This window comes from Varroa jacobsoni, unplaced genomic scaffold, assembly GCF_002532875.2.
Source record: "Varroa jacobsoni isolate VJ856 unplaced genomic scaffold, vjacob_1.0 scaffold_558, whole genome shotgun sequence".
Taxonomy (NCBI): Eukaryota; Metazoa; Arthropoda; class Arachnida; order Mesostigmata; family Varroidae; genus Varroa; species Varroa jacobsoni.
The window spans coordinates 49,710-69,869 of record NW_019213460.1 but is presented as its reverse complement, the minus strand read 5'-3'; the positions used below and the strand labels follow the sequence as shown (position 1 = coordinate 69,869).

The 20,160-nt window shown below is 39.3% G+C and overlaps 4 protein-coding genes across 11 annotated transcripts in view; 2 read left to right on the top strand and 2 right to left on the bottom strand.

Moving 5' to 3' along the window:
• The window catches only part of LOC147753332 (uncharacterized), a 31,447-nt gene extending 29,346 nt beyond the window's left edge, over positions 1-2,101 (bottom strand). For 2 of the 4 annotated variants that reach the window (XM_086968726.1, XM_086968728.1), the window contains exon 1: positions 199-2,101. Coding sequence is in view for 1 of the 4 variants with exons in the window: in XM_086968728.1 (XP_086824854.1) it covers positions 199-213 (15 nt within the window). In the remaining 3 variants the exon portion in view is untranslated. Of the gene's footprint in view, positions 1-18 lie in introns of all 4 variants that reach the window. The other 2 variants (XM_086968725.1, XR_015311510.1) reach the window with 2 other exon arrangements.
• Positions 2,102-2,330: 229 nt separating this feature from the next.
• Positions 2,331-8,147, top strand: LOC111261461 (mitochondrial intermembrane space import and assembly protein 40-B). The gene is made up of 4 exons (XM_022834994.2): positions 2,331-2,909; positions 4,012-4,101; positions 5,326-5,454; positions 5,826-8,147. Exons 1-4 carry the CDS (start codon positions 2,879-2,881, stop codon positions 6,050-6,052), a joined length of 477 nt encoding a protein of 158 aa, XP_022690729.1. The 5' UTR covers positions 2,331-2,878; the 3' UTR covers positions 6,053-8,147.
• A 676-nt stretch (positions 8,148-8,823) lies between these two features.
• On the bottom strand, positions 8,824-16,766 carry Tsr1 (Tsr1 ribosome assembly factor). Of its 2 annotated transcripts, none has more exons than XM_022834978.2 (14): positions 16,558-16,766; positions 15,736-15,931; positions 15,146-15,340; positions 14,705-14,857; positions 13,997-14,174; positions 13,694-13,826; positions 13,321-13,502; positions 12,688-12,962; positions 11,972-12,215; positions 11,608-11,804; positions 10,840-10,981; positions 10,476-10,629; positions 10,041-10,115; positions 8,824-9,629 (listed from the first exon to the last, which is right to left on the bottom strand). In XM_022834978.2, the coding sequence occupies exons 1-14, from the start codon at positions 16,658-16,660 to the stop codon at positions 9,433-9,435; spliced, it is 2,424 nt and encodes an 807-aa protein (XP_022690713.1). In that variant the 5' UTR covers positions 16,661-16,766; the 3' UTR covers positions 8,824-9,432. The 2 variants fall into 2 exon arrangements, with proteins under 2 accessions (XP_022690713.1, XP_086824844.1); XM_086968718.1 differs by lacking the exon at positions 16,558-16,766 and adding an exon at positions 16,459-16,489.
• An 85-nt stretch (positions 16,767-16,851) lies between these two features.
• LOC111261456 (protein O-linked-mannose beta-1,2-N-acetylglucosaminyltransferase 1) overlaps positions 16,852-20,160 on the top strand; it is a 52,291-nt gene continuing 48,982 nt past the window's right edge. For 2 of the 4 annotated variants that reach the window (XM_086968719.1, XM_086968722.1), the window contains exons 1-3: positions 16,852-17,562; positions 17,903-17,983; positions 18,320-18,370. In XM_086968719.1, the coding sequence (XP_086824845.1) occupies positions 17,421-17,562; positions 17,903-17,983; positions 18,320-18,370 (274 nt within the window). In that variant the 5' untranslated portion in view covers positions 16,852-17,420. The remainder of the gene's footprint in view (positions 17,563-17,902; positions 17,984-18,319; positions 18,371-20,160) is intronic. The other 2 variants (XM_086968721.1, XM_086968720.1) reach the window with 2 other exon arrangements.

The following is a 20,160-nucleotide window of genomic DNA, read 5'->3' as shown; positions in this document are numbered from 1 at the left end:
CACTAAATGGGTACTTACCATTAGTTGAGATAACAGATGATCTTATTTTTTTTCGACGTATGAACATACAAAATCCACCCCGTTTGCCCCGTGGTACACTAGACGGCCATTGGACACAAATGCAATTTGCCTGACTTAGGTGTTTCAATTAAAAAAAAAAAGTCAGTAATGGACTGTCGTATATGAAACAATTCATACCATTGGCAGTTCCATAGTTTGGCCCGCATCGACCTCGCAAATCTACGGTATGCATTTTGAGAGCATCCTAGTGCGCCATTCATCGCATCCAGACCCCGTTAAAGACCAATCATACAAACTATACAATGTCGTCACTTCGTTTCTTTACGATTGGCAGTTATCGTCGCTGAGCTCTGCGACGATAGTGCGGAGTTCAACGAAGATGATGTTATTGGTAGTCTTCGTTGTACACGTTTGGGAAATCGCTATCGTTGCCAGAAGCAAAAGGGCGAAAGAGACCCGAATGGAAGTGTGCAAACAAAGGACAAGGAACAGCCGCCGCAGCGGCGATAAGAAGCGAAAAAAAAAAACGACTCAGACGTACAGGGCAATGAAAGCCGACGACAGAAGAGTGTATTTTTTCGCATGATGCAGCAGCAGAAGAAGCATCCCCGCCGTTGTCGACAAAAAAGCAACAACAGCGGTCTCTTTCAGTGACTGAAGTCGTTATGGCAGCCTCCCTACCACGCAGTTGTTCGCTGCTGTGTCTAATTCGCCCGCTCGTTTTTGACGCCTTTCGATGCAAATGATGGAAAGCAAGCCAGCCGGCCAGCGCCTGTTTCACAACTGCTGCGTCGCTTTTTGCACCAGGCCTTGGCAGTCACCAGTAAAGAGTAGTCAACAAGCGCGAACAAGCCATTGCTGAATCAACTGACCAGTGCCGAAATGGCGAACAAACAGATATCGTTATCATAGCCCTCGCGGCCTTTCCTGCCTGCCTGCCTGTCTGCCTGCCTGCTTATACCTTCCACTCAGAGGCGGAAGCTGCGCGACTTCTATTCTTCCTATTAGCGTTGCAACAGAGAGATTAACAGAAGGACGCAATAGAGAATGAACGAGTCTTCGGACCGACCCGCGACAAAAGGTCGTCTGTCAGCCTTCGCCGTCTTCTTCAAGGCCTAAGAGCGAAAAGCAGATACAAGTGAGGTTTTTGTGTACGACTGACTCGCTGAGATTTAGTGGTTCACTGGACCGCTGAACTGTCTTAGAGGCGAGAGACCCAGCGCCTTCTAATACCAGTGGAGTTTCTTTCCGTTCGGTTGTTCCTCGTGTAACTCTGTACATGCGTAGCTATTACAGCGGACCACCTCTAATAGTGGGCGAGGTGGCAAGCGACGCCACGTCACTGGCCTCACCTATCTGTTCATCAAGCAATCTGTCTTGGGCCTTTCTTTGCCGCCGGTAACTCAGCAGCGTCGGCGGCACAAGCGACGTGTTGTGCTCGCTCTGCCAGTCATTGTCAATTACTTCGTTAGGTGTTCTCGTGTCTTCGGGTGATAGGTGATGCTAGTGCTGGTCGTGCAGTGGCGCTGGTATCGCTTGATTGCCTTCGACTTCTCATCAGCGGTAGCCCCTCTGTGCGCAGCTTTTCGTTAACGGACAGCAATAGCCATAAGGCAGCCTCGGCTGCCATTATCCCACTGTTTATCCCGTTTCGCTTCTGCAGGATGCTGTGGCTGATGCTGGTACTGCTGTCGCAGCAAAAACGATGCGATGGAGAGATGCTGTCGTAATGGTGCAGACAGCAACGCCGGCAATGGCTACCAGACAGGGCCACCGTCAACTATTATCAGAACGGATAGCGATACGACGTTGAGCGTTTGGGCATTTTGTTTGGCTGTTCCATCTATTCGTTGGTCGGTCGATCGGTCGTTCGGCCGTTTGTTACTTGTTTGTTTTTGTTCGCTCGCCTGTGCTACGTTTGTCCCTCATTCCCTCGCGGCTCCTGCCCCCGCCTGCTCCGCTCGGTTGGCCTTCGAGCCCTTGCCCGGTGCGCGCCCTCCCAGCTGAGTGAGTCGCTGGTCGGTGCGGGGCATCTAGCCGGATGATGGCCACTCGGCCTGACAGAGCCACAACAAACGACTTCGGCCCTTCGGCCTTCGGTGATATTCAGCTTCGCCCACAGCCGAAGTGACGGGCAAAAAATCGCCGTCACGGCGCATGCGCCAAGCTAAATTCTCTAATACGCTACTTCTATGCGTTGAGCCTGCTATGACAGCACGATCGGTGCGCCAGCAGTAGTTGAAGCAGTCCGCCATTAAAAACAACAACAGCGCTAACAAAATAAACACCTCGAGCAGAAGGATGTAAAAGTGCAGCGTAGATTTGCGCAGGTGTAACATCAAAAAGTGCCGGTACCATGAGCAGCCGACAGTAGACCGGCGAATGCGGGCTGTTGTAGGCAAGATGGCGGCGTCCAGGTCCGGTGGGTTAATCGTGCATGCTGCCTGCGCGAAGAAAACGGAACAGCTCTCGTTTGAATTCATGCGGCTTAGGGTAGCGGATAGTTAGTAGATGTCAACAAGAAACTACGCGGACAGATATTGCGCTGGAAAAGGAAAATCGGTGCGAATAACTTCTGCTTGGAATGAGAAGTTCGTTTCACCTGAGTACGTGCCCTTAGTGTGAATTGTTCGCGACAAGAAAAGCAGGTATAGAGGACGCATTGGTGTTAGGAGATAAAACAGCATTTGCTCTACGATTACACGCCGGCCCTGGAAATTAACAGACGAAGAGCGGCCATTCTTGACAAAGTCCTGCTCGAGACTACACCGTAATAGCAACAACAGTAATAGCCACTGTGTTGATTATCCGCCGACGACATTATTGGAAATCTAGCTAACGTCCAATTAATTAACAGATGGCTATGACGACTACAGAATATGATTTTGGTAAGTGGACTTAACCGTGAAATATTGACATCATTTTTGTCTGATGAGTGCATAAAAAAGCAGGCCATCGACTACTGTTTGAGTTGAAAGGTGATCATCTTTCGGCCGTCTTATGCCAAAAGTATATATCTTTGGCATAAGACCGCCTATAAAAAAAAATAAAAAAAATATATATATATATAAAGAGCCATAGTTTCAGTGGATCGCGCGCAACGGAGGTTGACCGGCACACCAATAACCTGCTGGCGCAACGTCATGTAACTGCATGTTTAGAATAGAATATGCTAACAGCATATAATTACTGCCATTACAGCTGAGGAGAAGTTTATGTAACTGCGATAGGCTTACGACGATAATTTGAAGCGGATGGCAAGCAAGTAATCTTTGCGGAGCAAAAAAGTTGCCAGATCCAAAAGGTTATAGTAAAATGCCCCGCTTGTGTTTCTGTGAGGGTATTTTAAAGGAGTTCCGCATCTACGGAAGTTTACCATTAACCAACCAAATAGAAAAACAAGGAAGCGACTCAGGCTGAAGTGGCCTAAGCTAACTCATTGATATTACTACAGCAAGTCCTCTTACATTCACTTGCGTTCGTTTCAATATGAAGGACATACAAGAGTGCTCAGAACAAAGAAAATAGTTTTAGTTTTGCATTTGCAAGCATGTCGTAAAACAATTCGTCGAGCATTTAGAAGAAACAATAACTGGCGTGGAATTAAAACTGTTTTTGTGTTAACGATTATTATCACCTTGTACTCGACGTACACAGCAGCTGAATTTACCAGCATAACATAAAAAACACCCATTTTTGTCGTATATGATTGCAGTATTTGTAGTAGTAATTGCAGAATTATTGGAATCATCAAATTTTGGAATATTGGAATATCAAATCGAAATTATAGAGACTTTATCAAAGTGAAGTTGGGTGATATATTAAGGACAAATGAAATAATAAAAACAAATAGTGAAACGAATTATGCATTTAGCACAATATTGGCGGGCGAATATCTGCATTGAATATACATATTTGCTCTACCCAGTCAAGTTCGTACTAAAAAAAATACAATTTATTGATTTTTCTTGCGTTTTTTTCTGATTACAGGCAAGGATCACGTCGTCCTGATGACCGAAGAAGACGCCCAAGTCAGTCCAAAATATCAACTGCCCCCTACTGCGAATGATGAACCAGCCGGTAAGTAAATATAAGTTTAGATATACAGTGCGGCTAATATACCATTCAGTGCGTATTAGGAGTAAAAAAAATATTGGTTGTATTTGATTGATACTCTTTTGATTGACTGTATTGACACTCTGGAAAAAGGTTGCTTAATTTTTTTTTAAATTATCAAGAATCCTTGCAATCCACTTAATGAGCGAGAGATTACCATATTGACGTAAAAACTACATGGCAATAACTTTTGATTTTATCTTGGACAATTGTCTCTGCTATAATGCACTCCTTGCCCCGATGCCGTAACGACGTCTCATTTGTTCGCACGTAATATTATCGAATCCTTTATCTACCGATGGTCGTGGAAGTTCTTTGTTTCAGTAAAGCTCAGTATGAATGCGATTTAGTTTAGCAGAAGTTGGCGCATTAGAAAGAATAAACCGATTTCTGGTGAGTAGCTACCGCGTACGTAAAAGCAATGGTGTACAAAACGAGATGATCCCAAATGCAGTGGCACTATGTTATTACCCTCTGCGAAGTAACAAAAAAGGAGATTACTGTCGTTCTGCGTCAGGATCGCAGCGCCTCCCAGACAGCTGTCAGGCTGAAATCGATAGATCAGTGAGCTCTCATTATTTATGCACCTCGAGGTTTTGGGAAGCGATTGTTGCTGATGGAGCCATTTAAAAATCCTTATACTCGTCAAACGGTTTGCGCTTTTAGGTTAAATTAAGAATGTGAATTTGTGTGTGAATTTTTAAAATAGAATATGTATGTATAGAGATTGTTACTTTTACTCCATTTGGACCTATCTATGAAATTCCGTTTTTAGTTGGAAACAAGCTAGGAAATGGAACACGTTATCTTCGCCTTGAATGAGCAACGTTTCTTATTAACTTGGAAGTATTTTGCAAGTACATTTTTAGAGTTAGTTTTACTGACACGCTACCAAATTTCATATAGTTGTTTGTGTAGATTTATGCCTTTAACGGTCATGCATAAGTGCACCTGTGACGTGTCACTGTGATTTCATTAAAAATATACTGTAGGTGCGTATTATTTTGCGTATTCTTTAAATCTATCTTCAGGCCTTTTCGTTCACAAAGCACATTTTTTGCATAAGAAACTATTAAGATCAAAATCCCATGCTCAGGCTTCGATTGCGAAGTATGTGGATGTATTCAAAATTTTGCTTGCTAGAGAATTCAGTCTGTTAGTTATTTTTGTGCTGTTCTCTAATTTTAGGTGCAATTTTGGCCAACGGTGATATTAATTGGGACTGTCCATGCCTTGGAGGCATGGCCAGCGGCCCCTGCGCGTTAGAGTTCCAAGACGCATTCAGTTGTTTCCATTACTCCAAGGCGGATCCGCAAGGTAATTAGGCAAATGTCAGTTTAACTTGAATGATCCGTTTCGTCTAAATGTCTAGATAAAAAGGCAGAAATTGTATGTTATTGCATGCTAGTCCGACTTATTAATGTCACTGCCATTGACTAGGAAAACAAGTGTCGTTGAGGAATTTACAAGATATTCTGGTACTCTCGCGTTTTTTGACAGTGTCGTTTTAGCTAGATTGTTAAAGCCGATGTTTGCTTGATTAGTGTTGTTACCGTATAGTGTAGTATATTATGTTACTTCCAGATTACACTATATTACTAATTAAGTACAGTAACCATGGTTTAACAATTCTGTATTTGTATGTGTTTGTTTGTCTACGTGTCACCGTTTTATTACTGCCATCACAGGCAGCGAATGTATGGCTTCATTCCAGAAAATGCAGGCATGTATACAGCAATACCCAAACCTTTATCCGGTTAGTGATGACAATGATGAAGCCACGGACAAGTTGAAGTATCTTGAAGACAACGAGGGGATCGACGGCAGCGGTACTGCCACGCCAACTATTGAGCAACAACAGGAGAAATTTGTTGCGGCGGCAGCTGCCTCGCAAGAAAAACAAAAGCTCAATTAAAGCAGTTAATAACCTGGGAATGGCAGGCTGATAAGGATTCAAAGAAATAAAGAAGGGCGAAATTTCGCGTTTGTAGCAGACCATAACTGAATAGGCACTGAAAAACCACAACGTCAGCAACAGTTACCGACGGCACGTCTCTTATGATTTCACTTACGCCCTATGTGTGAAGTGCCACTCACTCTCTGATAAGCGAAGAACATGCGAAATTTCAAACACAATTACAGTGTACGGTTACCAGTGAAAAATGGGGGTAATTTCAAAGTTCGTCAGTAAAAAATGTTCTGTTTTAATTTATGCTTAAATTATGAAAAAAAAAACAGTGAAGACTTTTGTGTGAAATGTGAGTTTCTGTATAAAACTTAATTGTTTAGTGCTAGCTACAACATATCGATACTGGCTATCATAGGTAGTGACTGTTATAATATAACACAGGTCTCTTCAAAATCTAGCAACTTCATAGAACAACCTTTGATGTAGTATTTGTGTTCCGACTGTTCAGAAGTTATCCAGTAGGAAAAGGGAGTTCAATTAAATTAGGGGCCAACAGTAATAATTGCAGTTTGTTTTTATACAATATATTCTACAAAGCTGTTGTCGCTAAAATAAGCTAACTTGTATGTATACGGTAGTTGGGGTGATACAATATTTTATGGTAAGCTGTTTTTGCATTAGGATTCTCATCGAATTAAAAATTTTGTTCTTCGAGGGAAAGTGTTACCTGTTCCTACATGTTGGTTCATATAGCTCTTTATCGCCCCACATTTATTTAACCAAGTAAAACGAACCTAAATGCACCAAATAATTTTCAACCTGAATATTTAGCGTATATGGCTTTCCAGCGTTATTACGAAAGGTTCTATAAAGTCATTTAAGGAAAGCGGATGTATGAAACAATAAACAACCAAAGGAGATTTGAAGATAAAAAATGCATGTGGCAAATGTGAACACTAAAATGGTACATACAGATACTTTGTTGTTCGAGGTTATTTCCATAGAGTTATGTACATTTTATTACAGGTAACTTCCATATGTTCTGTCCGTTTCTATAATCTGTTAGTATGCTGGAGCTTATACACTTTCACAGCTATGTATGTGACATAAGTGTTTATTGGTTACGAGGTGTAATGGTAACGAAGTAATGGTAATTAAAAGAATTCTTATTATAGGCATATATAGCTGCAGTAAATAAATAAATATTACAAGGAAAATAGGAAGGCTATTTCTCTTGACTTTAAAACCGTCGTTAGTGTCGCAACAGACTAGCTACCGTCGAAGACTAAAGTCAACGTAGTAGTTGTTTTCCCAGAACATCAGTAGGCCGGCTAAGTTGACTCGGAAGTACGGAAGTCACCGAAACATCAGAAGGTGAAGGCCAACTCAAACCCCGCAAAGAGTTAAGGAGAGCCCAGTCCATGTAGTACGGCCATATATTCTTGCAACAGCTTTCAACTTTAGACGTTTCTACATTGCCGTTGAAGTAAAAGCAGGAAGTGGCCCATTTAATATAAGCTGGTGCCTGGATAAGATTTGCCACTTCGCAGAGTTCTGCTAAATACTGAAGTGATAAAAACGACAGGCGATGAAATAATCGATGCACAATCAATGTAAACCGCACAGACGGACTGTCGAACGTAAGCAATTAATGGGTATGCGAATAAATGATTGAATAAGTGGCCAAGTGCTCATTTATTTTGTGAAGATTATGCTCAAATGGAGCACGATCTTAACGTTAAAAACAGTGAAAATGTTGTATAAATGATGAAAACCTGAATCCTATTATGACCGGAAGAACATTTCAAATAACCATAGCAAGGGAAAAATATGCATGCCTAAACGGAAAAAACAAATGACTAAAGCAGAGCGGCCATATTGGTGATAATATTGATCAGACAGGCGGTGATGGGAAGCAATTTTGCACTGACTATGTATAGTAGCACATGTGTAGGTCATAAAACCATAACGAACGGCAGCCATCTATGCCTGAAACAGATGGTATTAACACATGCAGAATTATTTATATATTGTTGACACAGTGGCGCAGCCAATTTTTTATAGATCAATAAGAATAAAATCACTGTTTCTCACAATAACAGCACAATGTCTTTTTAATGCGTGTCTACCCAAATCTATTTAAAACCTTTGCAATCTTTGAGTTTTGTTCTAAATTCCGAAGTTTTGTTGTATTATTAAGCCTATCACTGTTAGTGTCATTAAAACTGAAGCATCTCCCTGGATTGCCATCTCGAAAAGACAGCCACCCAGTGAATCTGACAACTGACTTTTGTGTTTGCTTGGTTTGTTTCAGTATAGTTTTGCTCTCGTCAACAGCGTTGTATCCAAAAACACTTTTCGAAGGCGCTTCATGACAGTCTACAGCTAGAAGTCTAGTTGACTAGATTTTTCTTCCAGTAATGCTTCAACTAGCGCTTACTCCATTTAAACCATGAGATCATATGCATATTGATATTTAACGGGAATTACATATCCAAGGAAGCCATCTTTAATTAAAAGCCATCATCCTCCAAGGTATATTTAAGGTAAGAACACAATGTTCATGGGTGTAACAGCACTTTCAGTTTTTTATAGTACGAAAAAGCAGAAGTTTTGTGTGTGTGTGTGTTCTGTCTGTAGGCATTAATCGCTGATTCATACCGCTTTCTACAAATATAGGTAACTGTCAGCTTTTTGAGTAGCATATCAGCAGGTTATTATAGGAAAAAACAAATTCACGTATGTTTACAGAAACCAATAAACATGGAGCATACAACTGTTTTCAGAGCTTCTTCCGTTCGCTCATTTATTAAAGTAGTTTCATATTTTCAGCAATATCTGAGTTGACACTTCTATAGTTGCTCGCCACTTCAATCTTCACATCGATATCTGGTTATTACCCAAGCAATTGTGTTTATAAGGTTAATCACAACGCTATCTAGTGACCTCAAATAACAAAAACAGACAAGACATTGCCTGCACATTCTCAATATAGTCTGTGAAAAATTTCACTTTAGACAATCTTAGTGTTAACTTACAAATAGCCACATTAATTAAATTTGTGGTTTCTGAACAAAATCAGCACTGATTATATGTTAATGTTTGCAAAGGCACCAATCATCAAACCGTTTCCTTACATCCTGCATGGTAATGCCTTTATAGGTCATTTAATAAACACTATCTAGAATAAACATATGGAAAAAATAATTTCTGCACCTTAGTAGCGATTACGGGCTAATATTTTTTTCTTCGGTTGTGATGCTGATTGGTAATATCAGCGTGTGAACTTTCTGAGAAAAATTATATACTACACCATTTCTAAGTGAGTTCCCCTAAGATGCCATCGAGTGCTAAAGGTATTTTAAAACAACAGTCTTTCTTGCACTTCACTCCATGTTGTCGTCTTGTTCATAGTCATTTGCCGTCAACTCTACTCCTATATGGTTTGTCTCGATAAACTTGGGCGGCTCAACGTGCGGATCAAATGTCCATTTCGGAAAAACCCGCTTGTAAAGGTTGATAAGAACGGTGTCCATCGATTTCATTTGCTTATTAAAGACGCACTTCATGTGTCCATGAGTACCTAAACCGTGCGCAGAAAACACAACGTCAACATTAATTTGGCTCTAGTGAGTTACCAGAAGGTAATTGGTGTTCAATAACAATAATAATAATCATATATATATATATATATATATATAGATACATATATATATACTTACTAAATATAACTAAACAATGCGATATTATAAGGCAATTGCTGTTATTATTCGCCTGATATTTACTGAGAATTTCAGGTCTCTAATGTTGTGGCATATTAGAATTTGGTTCGCATGAGTATTATACTGGCCTGCCTAAACGCAAACGTCAAATGGTGATAATGTTTTCACTAATTAATGAGGTGTTGAGTTGAAAAATAAGAGTTGTAATCACTAATTAATGAGATTACATTTTTTACTTAAAGATTCTCAATCATCAGTAATACACTACTTACCAAGTGGCTCCCTGATATGTCCTCTGAGGCCATATTTGGTACGAAGTTCAATCGGTTTAAACCAAAGAATGTCCTCTGAAAACACAAATCACAAGATACAACATCGACATAAATTACCACTTAACAGTCGATTAAGTCGCACTATAGGTAACGTTCCACAATGACTGTTTGTATTTATATATGTATATAACGTGCAAGAAACGCATCTATATATACATCACTAAAAGTCCGCGTCCGCAAGTTCGTGCATCACAGAACAAGCTCTCATGGTGCATAAATCGGGCAGATTTTTTTGCATGGCCGAAGTTTCATCCTGGCAAAGATAGAGTTTATTTGTTAAATAATTCTCCTCTAGAGGAAAATTTTGCTTTTTTGCACAAAGCATTATGGTAATTTTAAAATATTGCTGATATTGGTGTGACCTTGCCGCTATACCTCGATTAAAAAACATATATCGAATAACGGCGTGTCTTCGATTGATTTTGAACGGATGACCAGAAAGGACGACTCGTTTAATAATGCAGCGATCCGGATTTGCAGATAAGACAACACCTGTCGCAACTAGCCTTTGAGCTCCGTTCGGCGATTCCTGTAAATGCAAAACAAAAAACTTTTTTTGGCAAAATTAGAATGTACAACGCACCATATATATATATATATATATATATATATATATATATATATAGGCTTATTTTTATATATTTAGTACAATATTTAGTTGTTCTACTATATAGCTGCCTCACATAGTACAGTGCATGTTAAATCTTAGTATGTGAGGGCACCCATCCTCCACACGTACTTGAAAAACTAGAACCGGAGCTGGAGGGAAGGTAATTGGTGCAAACATTGAAGCCACGCAGACACCCTCAGCAGGCAAGAAGCGCTCCAATTTATGCTTGGTTCCCATTGTGTGTTGAGAGAAAATTGGACAGTTTGCAAATCTGAAATTACCTCAAACAAAGAAAAGAAATCCATCCTTTTTAACGAATACTGAATAGCAACTCACCCTTAGAAAGGTTAACAAAACAGAAAAATAATCAATGCAGAATCAATACAGAAGTAATAATATATCACCCATCTAATCAACACATTGTAGTAGAGTTTCGAAGTAACTACTGCATTGTTGCTAATCATTCTTCCACCATTAGTAGTTCCTTACATGCCATCTCTAGACTTATTCTCAATCAATGTCTACCGCGATATCGCACGTAAAACTCTAAAGTAAAATCTAGATATAAACCCTTATTGGGAACGACCTTTCTTAATGTATGACTCGGCCGATAACCTCTCCGAACGTGAACTCGTGAATCGAATAGTTATTAAGGTAGGCCGATCATTGGTTAACGTATCCCAAACATACATGTACTGAAAATTGATTTTTATTATTATTATTAATTATATTACTAGGCCACCAACCGTAATCAAGATTGGAATTGGATAGACATTTAAAAGGACATCTATTATTAACTACACGAAGGCGTCACTGAAATTAAATAGTTAAAAATAAGCGTAACGAATAATGCACATCGTGCACATATCTACGCATTGTGTAAGGTGAGTTTCGTACCTTCTAAATCCAATGTGGAATATAAGCCTTTCTTTACTTCGAATAGGTAGATTGAATGTTTGATGCCTCTTGATAGTCACATTCAGAACAGACATCTTTTGTTCGTGTTCAAACAGGCCAAACACAATAAGCGGAGATCGATGTCTGTCTACACGACGTGGTACATTCTTAATATAAACCGTGATATAGGTTCCAGGCTGGAAACACCGAATACAGGAAAACATACTAAGTAATTGATAATCGTTTTTTGCTAAGTATCGCTACAAAATTGTACAAGATTTAAAAAATGCTTACCAACAATAATATCCTATTTTAATTTTAGCTATAATAATAACATACGTTGTCTATGATATTCTCTGTCTACCTGAGCACCATCACAATCCTCTTCACTGATGCGAGTGACCTTACGGCGCACTCGCGTAAAGTTCTTGAACTGGAATATGCGCGCGTAGTCACGCGGCAGATTTTCTTTAGGATCCCACGGTGATGAGTGAAAACTTTTAAGACCACGGAACCGCTGAAACCGCGTTCGGGCGTTAACGTTTTGAGGAGTGTCCATCTCGTCAGGAAACTGTTCCTCTTGACGTTGCAAACGGAACTTTTTAAGTCTGTTAATATCGAGAAATTTCAAGCAGACGCAAATTTTCAACAACCAGTTTTCTGAATTATACGTCGGTACCAATAGACGCTATACGTAGGGCTATAGACGGACTGGAAAACGTCTTTTGAATACGTTCCAAGCACTATACAAAATAGCCAGAACATGCTCAGTTATCTTTTGCGAGATGAAGACAAACAATGCTTTTTTTTTTTATAATACGCTGATATTTTTGGACGAGCAACTAAATGTTTAAGGTAGTAAGATAAGTAGAATCACATTTAAATTAATCAATTGCACCCATGTATACAGACTATGTTTAAGAATATAATCAAATGTATTTAAGGCTTGACTCAACATGGTATAAGACATAAAAAATTAATTTTCTTATTTCTCTGCTCTAATATAACAAGGTTCCTCGTATCATCGTTTCCCGTTTCTTCCTCTCTCAACCTTTAAAGCATCCGATTTTTTTTACTTACGTTTCATTTTCTTCTTCCATGTCCATCTTTTTATCATACACTTCGTTGGGCACGACAGACATTACATCGCTGGCTGCATCTACCCAGTCCTCTTCTTCATCGTTGCTATCTTCTGAGTCCTCTTCACGGACGTCGAAAAATTCTGCCTGACTCGAATCTGGTGTGTCTCCATCATCACAATTGTCATCGATAGCATTATCAGCTTCGCTATCATTATCTTCGCCATCGCTTCCTCCTTGGTCTTTATCATCCTCATCGTCTAGAATCCAGGCTGCCTAAATCATCGCGTTATTAGAACGTTGACATTTATTTCTCATTACTGATATTAGCGTAGCAATACTAGTAAAAAATGCCCTTTCGTAACGCGCGGGTAGAAAAACATCTAGCGATGGTTTGATCGCCTGGGTTTTCACTGACAGAAAGATTAACTGTGCTATCTCGGAAAAACTGTTGGCTCTACAAGTGCCTAATCGTACAATATAAGTTGACGTTTACGGAAAACTAAAACGAACTCATCTGTTTTTGTGGTTTCCTAGCTGGAAACTAAGTCGATACAATTTAACAATTTGGGCAGCTAGGTAATACATACGATATAGATAATTTTGTGTATAATAGTGTATACGTTGCACGTACTTGGTAGTCCGAGGTTCCTTTGGGTACCCTTTTCTTTATCGTTTTTGCTTGCTTTTCTGCTTCCTCCAGCTCCTCCACCGTGGGAAAGGTTTGTTCGGTATCCATGTCATCAATGGGGTTCTCACACTCTAGTGTTTCTTGCTTGTTAGGATCGGCAACTTGCACAACCTCCGCATCCTTTCCTACGAATGGTCAATAGAGAGAAAATTCCAGCCATTAAGAACTCGGTGTTGTTAATATACTTGTACCTATATATATATATATATATATATATATTATATTAAAAGTAATCTAACATTAATGGTTAGTTAGACGAATTATTTCGCTTCAATATTCTAAGATTTCTGTATACGACGCTTTTGTTGCTGCTTACCATTCTTCGCAAAGTTCATTGTGTATGGATCTGCAGGTGCTTCAATCAGCTCCACCTGGAAATCTCCCAAGCCCGGAATGTGTACAAGGCGATTGGCATTTAATGGCCGGCCTCCACGCAGGTAGCCTGACACCTGCACCAATAGACAAGAGAATGCTTATTGAGCTTATGCACGGAATAACCTCACATATAACGCTGACTTGAGATAGATCCTCCCCAAGCAGTTTACTTGCTCGTTAACTCACAATAGTTACCGTAATTTATATTGCACAATGTCAATGGGCTAACAAGCTAAACGCGTACTTTAAGAGTTCCTTCGAATCCGTCTTCATTATGCGGAATATAATCGGTTTGCTCCGCAAGAAGGCATGCCCTATGCCCGCGCATATGAAGAACACGTTTCTTAATATCAGCAACTTGACGAAGCAGTAACACGACGTCGGTCTCATTCTGTAGACAATGAACTTTCTCTCCAGGAAATCTGACGAAGAACATGAGGGAACAGACCGGTATATTTAGAATTCCAATTAGGGTAAGCGGCATTTGCTTTTGAATTACACTCATTGAATATACTAATGTTGTTCTACAAGTTTTCTCATTACTCCATGCAATATAAATGCGTTTCTGCTAACCTATCACGCTATTGGTTTATGCTCAAGACAGAGTAAGTGCCTTTCTGCATATTTTTAGAGCCACACCTTCTAAAAAGCCATTTTCCATATATTTACTGTAGAATTGTTGACAATGAAAAACTTTTTATTGTCATCAATTTGGATCAAAAAGGTTTGCTTTCGTAGAGAAATTCTGCATTACTAACTTACTGCGGCAAACTAACTTATATGCTTAACGATACAAAGCACTATTCCGAGGATTTGCAGTACGTGTTTCACTGCCAGAAGCTACGAACAACGGCGCCTTGCTCCGCTACCATTACCAACAGTGAGTTGAATGATCTTAGACACTCAATGTTAATCTCCGTGCTTTTGTATATACTACAAACCGACTGTTTACCTGTCTTCGATCTGTTTAGTAAGCACTTTTTTAAGATCGGTTTTCTTGAAATGTCGATCGTCTCTCGCGGCTAGAGGAGAAGCGACGTGCAGTGCCGTAGGTAAGCCTTGAGCCATCAAAGTGGATAGAAGTACATCTCCTTCAGCATCATAGCTGTAGAAAAACGGTACGTAAGAAAACAACGGATTCTTTTAGCTTTTCTCAGGGTGTGGAAGTAAAGTATTGAAGACGATTTAACTTCAACCATATGCCATAACTGCTTGCGATTAAGCTAGCTTTCGCCAAGAATCTTCATATAATCGTAAACTTCGCTATCACCTTTCAAACTGCTCAAACATAAACTATCAAACGTGTACTCTCAGCGCATCAGAGTTAGATATTTTCATGTAGATATTTACAATACCCATTAACCGTAACCCATGAGGTCCACAGTGAACCTACCCTTCCTCATGATCATAAACGATAAGAGTCACATCCGCAACTTTCACAGCATCCAGCGTACCATAGACGTCTTCCCTATTACACACTACGATTGCGTATCGCTTCTTGAAGTGTGGAAGATTCAAATGAAGAACCCCACGAGGACTGTCCTTCAATTGAACATCCGGATGGCATCCTTTCAGCTGGTCCACCAACCTGTATAATTCCAATAAAGAAAAAATGTAGAATATAGAATGATTTTTGTATGCAATTAATATTCTGTGGGATCAGGTTGTGTATTGTTTTTGCATATAAAATCATAGGGACGACCAGATGTTGATAATTATACTAAGATAAAAGGGAAACGGGACAACTGAATTGAAAAGCACACATGACGATAAATTGCACAGTAATAACATAAAGCTTTATGAGTACTAGGTTTTTCTTAGAAATTATCTAGGACACTAACATTGTTTCAGTCATAGCTAGAAATGAGGACGCCAGCCGCATAAACGGATTGGTCCTTAGGCTTTGAGCGACGATTTAAACATCGCACGCTGGATTTTCGATGCAATCCAACTATCCGTCTAATATATAACATATGTGTTTACCTATGGGGATCAACTGAGGCATGGGCCGGTACAACGGCGACAATGAACGGTGGCGACGAAAGTCCTCCAATTTGCCGCTTCATTTCAGCTACCTCTAGGCGTTTGTTCTTGCGCAGCTGCGCCAGCTGCTGTCGACGTTCATGACGGGCAAGTGTCCGATTATTTTTCCTCAGGACAACCTTAGCGCCTACTCGTCCTGTAATATTGACACGCGTATATAAACAGCACCCCCAAGAGTAGGTTAGGAGAAATCATATTAATTATACACCGTAACGGTGTAAAATGCACAGATGTAACATACGAAAATATGCATTTACTCAAGTATACAGTCATGTGTAAAACTCATGACAGAAACCGACGGCGTTTTATGTCGAAGTATGTTCTAGTTACAGGTGAGTGAAAGGACACGTTTGAAAATGCACGACTAATTCGAAGGTTATGATCGTTAATAGTAAACTCATTTACTGAATGTAATTTCTATTCTATAGAAGACTATTTAATCTTGCTCTTTCTATTATTTGTGTGTATAGCTGTGTAAGAATCTTGCATTGCCATTATATAAAGCTAAAGCGTAGCTCAAATGTTAAAAATCATGATAACTGCTAACTCCTGAAGACGCCTAATGGGAACTTCACGTTGATTTTGACATGTACTGATAACACCATATATGTGCCTATATAAATGCCATAAAAATATAGAATATTATGAAATCATTTTGTTAACCCGTGTTTGAGGGCATGAAAATGTTCAGTATTGAAGTCACACGATTAATATTAACGATTAATAATAGTGCTGCAATCGAACACTGTGTAGAAAACCAACCTGAGAGCTCCCGCGCAACTGCCCTCTTGCTTGAATGTTGTCCTGTTTTATGAGGCTTGTTTTGCTGTTTTAAAGGTCCGGGTTTATGTACAGCGACTGGCATTTTGTTAGTATTTAGAAAGAAATTTCACGCTACTCGTAAAATATAAGCATTACGAACGGATAAACGCGTTCAAAGAATAACAAATTTAAGAAGCACGTGGACATTCGATAACGAAAACGCTAGCAGATACCTTTATTGACATTCGGTTGGCGGGCAAGTTTAAATGGCGCGACCGCCCTGTCTATCCGAACAAATTGTTAGGCTATTCAGCACCGAGCCTTTTAACAGAACAAGCTTCAAAAGGTTCTTATCAGGACATATCTATACGAATAGCTAAGGCGTTCACTTATTCCGATAATCACGCTATACGTTTAGAAAGGGAAAAAGACGGCAAGTGAAACAACCGTCTTATTATTTTCTAGTTAGCGTGAAGGTAACAATCCGGGAGTGGAAATGTCTTCTCGGTTCGAGGGGAAGGGAGTGTTGTGATCCTGAACTCAGGAGCGCTCAGGATCTACGTTGCTGGAACACTATATCACAAATATTCAACGGCGTTCCGTCTAAGTGCGGTGAGCAAGTCATCAAACAGACAATGCGCTATACAGTGATAGGAATTTAATGCAAAGAAACTTCCGAAGGAAAACTGCGTACAGAGTGATCAGAAGTATTATCGTTACTTTATAGCTGACGTAGAAGTTTAACAATGAGCTTGATTCGGGCGCCTTACCGAATCGTTTCAACGCTTTTCACATGTAAGATATGCTCCAATAATCATGCCGTATGTAGGTAAGCATGCAATCTGCTGGCATAGGGACATATTATGCCGTTGTCACTGGAAAGACGAAAAATGAGCGTATTAAACGTGATTATTATTGACTATACCTCAGTAATTAGCCTATTTCCGACCGCACATATGACCGGATCCCTTCGCACAGGATCACCTCAGCATTGTTCCAAAAAAGGTATTCCATAGGGCTGGGGTAACTGTCTTGACTTAATTAATTTATTTAACCTACAACTAACTGTGTATTAAAAACGTTTCGGATATTATTTCCCATTGTTCGTAAAAATAATTTTTGTATAATACAAACCTTTGTGTATGACGACATTTCTTTGCGTTAGGCAAATGAGATTGTATCACCTAGCAAACACAATAAATTTCAACATTATAATGCGCACCTCACTAAATTACGTTTACGAACGTACGCCTTCATGTACAGTTTTTGTATGATAATTGTATTCTGCTGAATGAAAGTAACACAATTTGCGACGAGCCCTAAATACGAATTTTTTCATGCTTAGTCTTTTTCAGTGGAAAGGTCCGTCTACTTATTGTGTTATCGCTCGTATATATGAGTGTACGGATATTGCTGGATTATCACAGTAAGTGAATGGCTTTTTCTCCTTCTTCTTGTTATTATTATTATTATTGTCGAGAGAAAAAAATAATAATAATAATAAGTTAGGCTGCAAAAGCTAGTTGTATTTTAAATGTTTTGATTCATTATTTATTTTTCCGTTGCTTTTTCTTGTGCTTATCAATGTAAATATTCAACGCTGAGTGAAGTATCCTATGAATATAAATCCTCAACATAATTCTTTATGCATTCTGGGGTAAACAAAGTTTCTAAATGAAGTTTTGAAAATAACCTTCCCAACAACAGCACTGTACTTAATTAATTTAATAACTAATTGAAAAAGCATGTGCTTCATTTTCAGAGCAAAGTCTTCATGAGCAGCTCCGTGTGGAGTTAAACGCCGCATTGCCAAGTAAGCTAAACTGACGTCATAAAGTCATAGTTATAGTATTTAGGTATTTCACATTTTGCATTTGGACGGCCAGTATCAGGCTGGTTTAAATCCAGCATTACTGTACAGCACTACAGAATAATCTAAATTTTCGCTTTACATAGTTTGCTCATACAATATTGTTTAGCAGCTTTGATGTTTTTATCTTCAAAAGTTTCACTATAAATTTGTCGATGCTTTAAACTGTGTACACAATAAAGGTGATCATGAAATACAAGTGTTTCAGCTTTTTTGGAGTGTTTTAACAGGCGAACTGTTGTCTATATTATACACACAGACGATAGTTGACTTCGTTGGTTATTGCAACAAAGACCGTAATTAGGCAGCTGCTGGGAGGTATATGGGATGTAACTCCAGAGGCATAAAGATGAACTGCTCTAAAAATTTTCAACGTTTGCATACATAATAATTTGCAGAGTTAAGACTATACGTATCCGGCAAACAATGACACGTTAAGAACGATGCGTGCTTTAATAGCCGAAAATTTTCAGCTGACTACATGGGAAACCTTTGCTATCCTATTTTTTTTTTTTGTTTTTGAGCAATACAAATTGCTGAATTTGATCGCGAATGGCTTTAAAAGATCCGTTTCTGTAACAATGAGTGCTATGCGTTCTCTTGAGTCTCCTCAAAACATTTTTCAAGATTGAATTCGTTATCAAAAAAGCACTGGTACTACTTGTACTTGCATATACGTATTTTGCCGACGCCTTTGAATATTGAGAACAAACTGAACGCCGCAGTGTAATATATGGTCGTTTCTCTGAAAAAGGATAAACATGTCTTAGATTGGCAACGGAACTAAATTGCTCGAGAGTATAAAAACAGTTTGTACCATAGAAGGTTAGAGCGTTCAAGACTGCAGGTTGATTACAGCCAATCGTCGAAAGGTCTTAGTAAATGGCTGAAAGGCACTTAGGACGAATCTGCTCCGAGAATGCTGCTTGTTGCGCGATGGTAGACAAGTCGTTGAAGCATTCAGATCTCTCTCTCTGAGGACATAAACAAACACCAATAGAACCAAATATTGTAGTTTTGATTTATATATACTCCGCGGAACGCACGTGCGTTAGCCCTTAACTTGCCTAAGGAAGCTGGATCGAAGATACTCTGACAAACCTATTGATGAGTTTTCCACCATTTAGCATTTACAGATATTACCTGATGAGGTGCCTGTAGTAGGCACTAGATCATAAACAAGCTTACAGGTTTTAGCGAATCTGTACTGTCTAATGTTGTATACCACTAGTTCTCTAAAAATTTAAACTGAGCCGCCTCCAGGTGTTAATCCATGCATTCCACGACTGTTCTGTTATATATCGGTTTTTTTTTTTAATGGGGAGCTTTACTAAAGCTTGCGATAAGGTTAAGGGACTGATATTTTTTCTAAGCAAGGCAATTTGTAGAGACTGTCGTAAAGAATTAATCTCTATACGACTTAAAAATATGGAAATTGAGCAGCCAAATGATGCATAATTACCCTAGCATCTCAGCATGTAAATCTTAATGCCTTGAAACGGACATTTTCCGATCTACTCGACACCATTTAGTGCTACTTTGTTTCAATTTTATTTTAAGCTAGTACCGCCATTCTCTGTTTACAAGAATGCGATTAGTACTCTAAGTAGAGTAAGAGTAAACAAGAAACGAACGATTAAAGAGGGGCCAGCGTCGATTTTTGGTTAACATTTGAGGAAAAATTTAGATATGCCGCTAATCCTTATATGCAACTAGAACAGAGAAGTATTTAA